Source organism: Nematolebias whitei, chromosome 16 (assembly GCF_014905685.2).
Source record: "Nematolebias whitei isolate Nwh7 chromosome 16, NemWhi1, whole genome shotgun sequence".
In the NCBI taxonomy this organism is placed as follows: domain Eukaryota; kingdom Metazoa; phylum Chordata; class Actinopteri; order Cyprinodontiformes; family Rivulidae; genus Nematolebias; species Nematolebias whitei.
In genome coordinates, this window is record NC_056513.1 from 10,218,157 (window position 1) to 10,224,156 (window position 6,000).

The 6,000-nt window shown below is 36.4% G+C and overlaps 1 protein-coding gene across 1 annotated transcript in view; it reads right to left on the bottom strand.

Moving 5' to 3' along the window:
- Positions 1-6,000, bottom strand: part of adcy9 (adenylate cyclase 9) — a 56,427-nt gene that overhangs the window by 5,170 nt on the left and 45,257 nt on the right. Inside the window, exons 7-9 of the mRNA XM_037690482.1 lie at positions 5,568-5,721; positions 2,409-2,551; positions 646-675 (exon numbers count right to left, since the gene is read on the bottom strand). Coding sequence (XP_037546410.1) covers positions 646-675; positions 2,409-2,551; positions 5,568-5,721 — 327 coding nt within the window. The remainder of the gene's footprint in view (positions 1-645; positions 676-2,408; positions 2,552-5,567; positions 5,722-6,000) is intronic.

Consider the following 6,000-nt stretch of genomic DNA (forward strand, 5'->3'; position numbering starts at 1 on the left):
CTCTTGATTATTTTATTTAGCCAAGTTTTATGAATCACTATCTACAAGTCTTCTTTCTGGTAGAAGGTGTGGGCCGCACAAAATCACTGCAAGGGCCGCAAATGGCCCTCGGGCCACACTTTGGACACCCGTGGAGTTTAGAACATTGTTAAGAACATTGCAAGAGTGTGGGAAGGGTTTTTAAACCCTTAAAATATATATGAATACTAAAATAAATGTAACATCCTTATTTCTCGGATTGTCACCTATTGCGGGGGTGTCTGGAACACACACACACATATAGTTATTTAGTATCAGTTATATATTAACTGAATATTGATAAAAGCTAGTGACCTATACTTTGTGAGAAGAACCTTCTCCTTATTTGTGCAATTAATTAAAGCTTAGCTGTGCCTTTAACACAAAACTCCAGCCAGCACAGGCTGGATGAGTCATTTCCACCACTTGTGGCATTTAGCAGCATTACTGCTGGTGCACACGGAGCAAGACGGACAGCAAAATAAACAACAGAAAAGCCAGAGAATGAACAAAAGCCACGCAGTGCTGCAGGTATGAGAAATATAAAATAGAGCTGACTGACGCTCCTGTTGACCCTTCAAATGTCGCTCGTCAATCAAAACGCTCCGTTTCTATGGAGACACTCACCCATGAACTGGCATGCTGTTACTGCTCGAGCTGAAAGAAATGAGAGCGATGTCAGTCAGGAGAAAAGACGGGTCGCACACTTCCTCATACAACACACACGCCAAATGTGCTGTGTAGAAGAGGACAGATCTTTTTACCTCATCTACAACAGGTAGATTTGTGTATTTCTAAACAAATTGGTTAAATTCCTTCATGCTTAAAAACAATTTATTAATTTATAACCTTATTAGAACTTCTTTGAAACACAAGCAACATTTCATGAAAGAAGAAAACATAAAAAACAATGTTAACAAACAGGCATTTAATGAGTGCAAATGTAGAAATGATAGATTGTGATCCTGTTAATCAAACCGTTCAGCTCTTTCAGGACAATCCTGCTATGACTTTTGGTATTGGTGCAACATTAGCTTTTTAAAATATTTAGTCTTTTCTGCCATTTTTTCCTCTTAGAAAATGAACTGAGCTCATTTTACATCCTTCAAATCTATAGATCTGTTTATAATTTCTTACTGCTCCTTTCAAATTAGTTCCAGTTCAGCTTCTTTCAGCTTCCTTGTGCAAATTTAAACCTTTCTTCAGCTATTTTCAGCTACTTTCAGCTGTTTTGTGCTCCATTCAGATTCATTCTGCTAACTAAAACATGTTTGTGCTTCTTATATTTATTTCTGATAATTTCAACTTGTTATGCTCCTTTCAGCTAATTTCTACAAGTTTCAGCTTTTTTGCTATTTCAGCTATTTTTAGCTGTTTTTATGCTAATTTTAGAATTTTCAGCTAATTCCACATTTTTTGCACACATTTCAACTTTTTTCATCCTAATTCAGCAAAAATGTGCTCTCTCAACTTCCTTCTGCTATTTTAAGTTTATTTCTGCTATTTTGGCCACATTTCAGCTGTTTTGTGCTTATTTCAGCATTTTTCAGATAATTTCCACTTTTTGGTGATCATTTCTGCTTCTTTCAGCTTAATTGGGCAAAATTGTGCTCTCTCCACTTCCTTCTACTAATTTAAGCTTCTTTCTACTTTTTTAGCTACTTTTCAGCTATCTTATTTTGCCAATTTATGATATTTTCAGATACCGGTAATTGCCACTTTTTTGTGCTCATTTCTGCTTCTTTCAGCCTAATTGGGCAAACTTGTTATCTTTCTGCTATCTTCTGCTTATTCGAGCTTGTTCTACATTTTCAGCTAACTTTTTAGCATTTCTTTAGCTAAGTTCAGCAGTTTTCAGATAAATTCGAGTTTTTTGTGGTAATTCATGCTTCTTTCAGCCTAATTAACTTCTCGCTGCTAATTTCAGCTTGTTATGCTCCTTTCAGCATTTTTTCTGCTAGTTTCAGTTATTTCAGCTTCTATTTAGCTGTTTTATGCTAATTTTAGCTTTTTCAGCAAATTCCACATTTTTTGCACTCATTTAAACTTTTTTCAGCCTAATTCAGCAAAAATGTGCTCTCTCAACTTTTTTCTTGTAATTTAAGCTTCGTTTGCCTTGTAAGCTACTGTTAGCTCTTTTTTTTTTCTAATTTCAGCTTTTTATAGATAATTTCTACTTTCTCGTGCTCATTTATCCTTCTTTCAGCCTAATTTGGCAAATATGTGATATTTTTGTTCCTTTTCTGAAATTGGGCTTGTTCTTCTATTTCAGCTACAAAGTACATTTCAACACTTTTTTAAAGTTAATTTCAGCTGTTTTTCAGCAAGTTCTTCAGCAATAAGCATTCACACTGCATTTTCGCAGGAAATGCTCTAGTTTACAACTGTACCTGTGTACGGGAGCGTACAACAGCAGCAGAAGAGTGACTCCTGTGGCCGTGGCAAAGACAGAGCGCATCCAAAAACTCAGCTGACAGAAGTTACAATACTGAATGATGGCCAGGATGGTGGCACAGCACAAGAACATGATCACCTGGAGGAATAAAAACAACAGCAGCTCATTATTCTAGTTATCAAATAAATAAGGAGATCAGTAAACGTTTTTCTGCAGCTGTAGTTAAGGTGGCCTGTGGCCTTTATATTTCCAAATTTTTGTGGTTTTCCTCCAAATTTAATCTTAAAAACAGTTTTAAAAGACATCGAGAGTAGCAACAGATGTGTTTAAATGTGTTTAAATATTTAAATGTTTATATAGTTCAGACTATGTCATTCAACCGAGTGGCAACCTTTCAAGCCTGTTTAGTCATTTCTGGAGCTAATAGTGAAAACATCAAAATATGACATCCTAAAATGCCGAGAACTTTTTTTTTATGTTGTTGTTGAAATGAGGTATACAGTTTAAATCTTTATTTTGGTAAAGGTTTAGGGACTTCTCAAGGACTGAATTAATCAGATGCTGCAGTTTGCAAATTTTTACAATTTCTATTCTAATAAGGAATTACAAACTCTGTGGTTTTGGGCCTTTTTTGGTCTCAGTGCACCAAATGTTTTCAGTGACAGATCTGGACTCTAAGAAGGCCAGTTAGAACCTAAACAAGACCTGGAGCTGTAGAACTTTTAATAACACAGGTTGCATTAAAAAAAAAAGTTGTTTAATTACCGGTAGCAACAAATGTTGCTACTCGTATGCTTTTACAAATATGCAAATTACTGAAGCCATGTGCAAAAGTGCAAGACTGTAATTAGCATCAACGTGTGGCACAGAGGCTGCACAGCTGCAGAAAGAAAATCTCTGCAGAGAGTGGTGAAGGCTGCACAGAAGACTACTGGAGTCAGCCTCCCCACCATCACAGACATCTACACCTCCAAATGCAGGAAGAGGGCCACCTGCATCATGAAGGACCTCACTCACCCAGCACACACACTTTTTGCCTCGCTCCCTTCAGGCAGGAGGTTAAGGAGCATTAGAACCACTAGACTGAGGAACAGCTTCTACCCTGAAGCTGTTAGACTCATGAATCTCTAACCATGAAAATCACTGTGATTGCCACTTTAATTGGCGATATGTGACTTATCTGTGCTGCTGATTATCCATGCTGCTCATGCTGCTGTATTCATAGCCATCTGCTCACTACAGACTCATGTTCAAGGCTGTTGTTTCATACACTATATTGCCACAAGTACAAGGTAAGATTATAAATCTTTTTTTGTTCCGCCCAATCTAAAATAAAATTTAAAAAACTATCAATAATTATGATTTCCTTTCATTTTGATGAGGAGTGCTTTGAGAAAAGCCAAAGTTTTGTGGTTAAACTAAATATTGTGTCAAATTTTGTTCAACAAAATAAGTGCCTCCTTCGCACAAATATTTTTGTAAATATTTAAAGACCTTTCATAATTACCGTACAAAGACTACATCTATTTACCACTCATTTTCACACGTCTACTCGTCTGTCATGTCTTTTCTTTAACCCTGAATTGGACCTTAATAACTTCAAAGACATTAAAGTTGAGAAAATCGCTCGTCTAATTGACAAATCTCCCAGAGAATTTCACTTTGATCTGAAAGCCTTAAAAAGATGGAGAGAGCTGAGGGACGGCAGAGAAGAAAGGGAAAGAGATGGATGGAGTAATTGGGTTTTAAAAAAAAAAAAAGATATCAAAACACCACACAGCTTGCAACCAGCTGTTGGCTCAAAGCTGGATGGCAAGAACCAAGCTTGTTCGGGACTGGAAAAAAAACCTGAACTCAAACAGAAGAGTTATGAAAAGAAGGAATTTTGAACATTTCAGTTGCTACTCTCCTCAAACGAAGCTAAGAAATTATATAAACGTTCAACACTACATCAAAAATGTGGAAAATGTATTACATGTGGAGCTTTTAGGGCTTTTCAGGGCATTAAATGCCACAAAGCAGAGCAAAAGTATGCGCAAAAACAATATGCATTGTATAAAAACCATGTGGACATTAACCATGTGCAATGACTCCTTAATGTGCAATAGTGTGCTGTATGACTGTTCCTTTCATCTTGTGGTTTTTTTTTTTAACCCGTTTTTACTCTTTTTCACATTTTATCCTTTTCATATCTTTGACACTGCAAGATAACACTTACTGTAAATTCCAGTCTATACATTGCCCAACACATGTCTCTCTTGGGAGGGTGGATCCTTGTGTTGCAATGAAACTACCTATTTAAATAAAGGTTTAAAAAAATCTGACCAATGGAATGACCAAACAGGTCACAGTCGAACCATTGAAACGGGGAGGGGAAGAGAGAACGGGGAGGATAGATAGATAGCGATGAACGACTTCATGGCAGGCTACTGTATTTTTTCAACAGCAAAAGAGAAACTGATGTGTGTGATGAAGTTTTTCTGAGGCTGTTCAATTTTGACACTGAAGAAGACGACTTTAATGGTTTTAGTGCACAGGAGGAAGATGAACATAGCGATCAGTGACTTTTCCTGGTAGGCAACTGTATTTAGTTATTTTTTAACCAGCCTTGTTAAAGGTATTGTTCAGAAAAAACATTTACTGTACGTATTTGTGCATGTTACTGGTATGTATTTAATTACCGTATTTTGCAGCATATAAGTCACAGATTTTTTTTGCATAATTTGCATGCCTTGCGACTTATAGGCCAAAGCGACGTATTTTTGGATTTTTCCCCCATATTTATAAACCAATTTTTGGCTGAGATATGACTGTTTTTATTAATTCTGACTGACTTTTTTTTAAAGCAGTACCATTTTCAGCCTTTAGATGGCAACATAGTAGTAGTAGCAGTAAGGCATGCCGTATCAGGTTAACGTGGCTACAATGACAAATTCAAAAAAGTTCAAGACAAAAAACAACTGGACTTTGGATTGTTTTGTTTTTTTGTGTGTGTGTGTGCGGCTTACATTCGGGTGTGCTCTATAGTCTGGAAATTACGGTAATTTTGTTGTTGTTACAATAAAATACTGTAAAGATATTCTGATGGTTTACCTCTAATCGAGAGGCATTTCTTAACCTGACTCTAATTCATCTTTTAAATGCAAAAGTTTACCTGGAGGGGAAGGTGGACACTGATATGGGACAGGACAGAGATGGCAGGGAGGGACACCAACACGGCCCCGATCACGTGACGAGACACCCATCCCGAGACAAACAGGACCAGAGAGCGAGTGCAGCTCATCAGCTCGCTCAGATAAAAAGTCATGCTGCAGGAGAGAAAGACAAGAAATCAAGAGAAAACGGCAGCGGACGGGTTTTCAGCTTTTTATTAAATGTGAAATGGAAAAAGTCTCTTTTCTTCTAGTATTTTACATTTTGTTCATTCTAAAATTGTAGATGTTTTTCTTCCCAGTTTGTTATTTTTATTCACTGAAGAAAAAACTGCAGTAGGCTCTCAATAAATCATACTGTTGAAATAAAACTGCCATATATATATATATATATATATATATATATATATATATATATATATATATATATATATA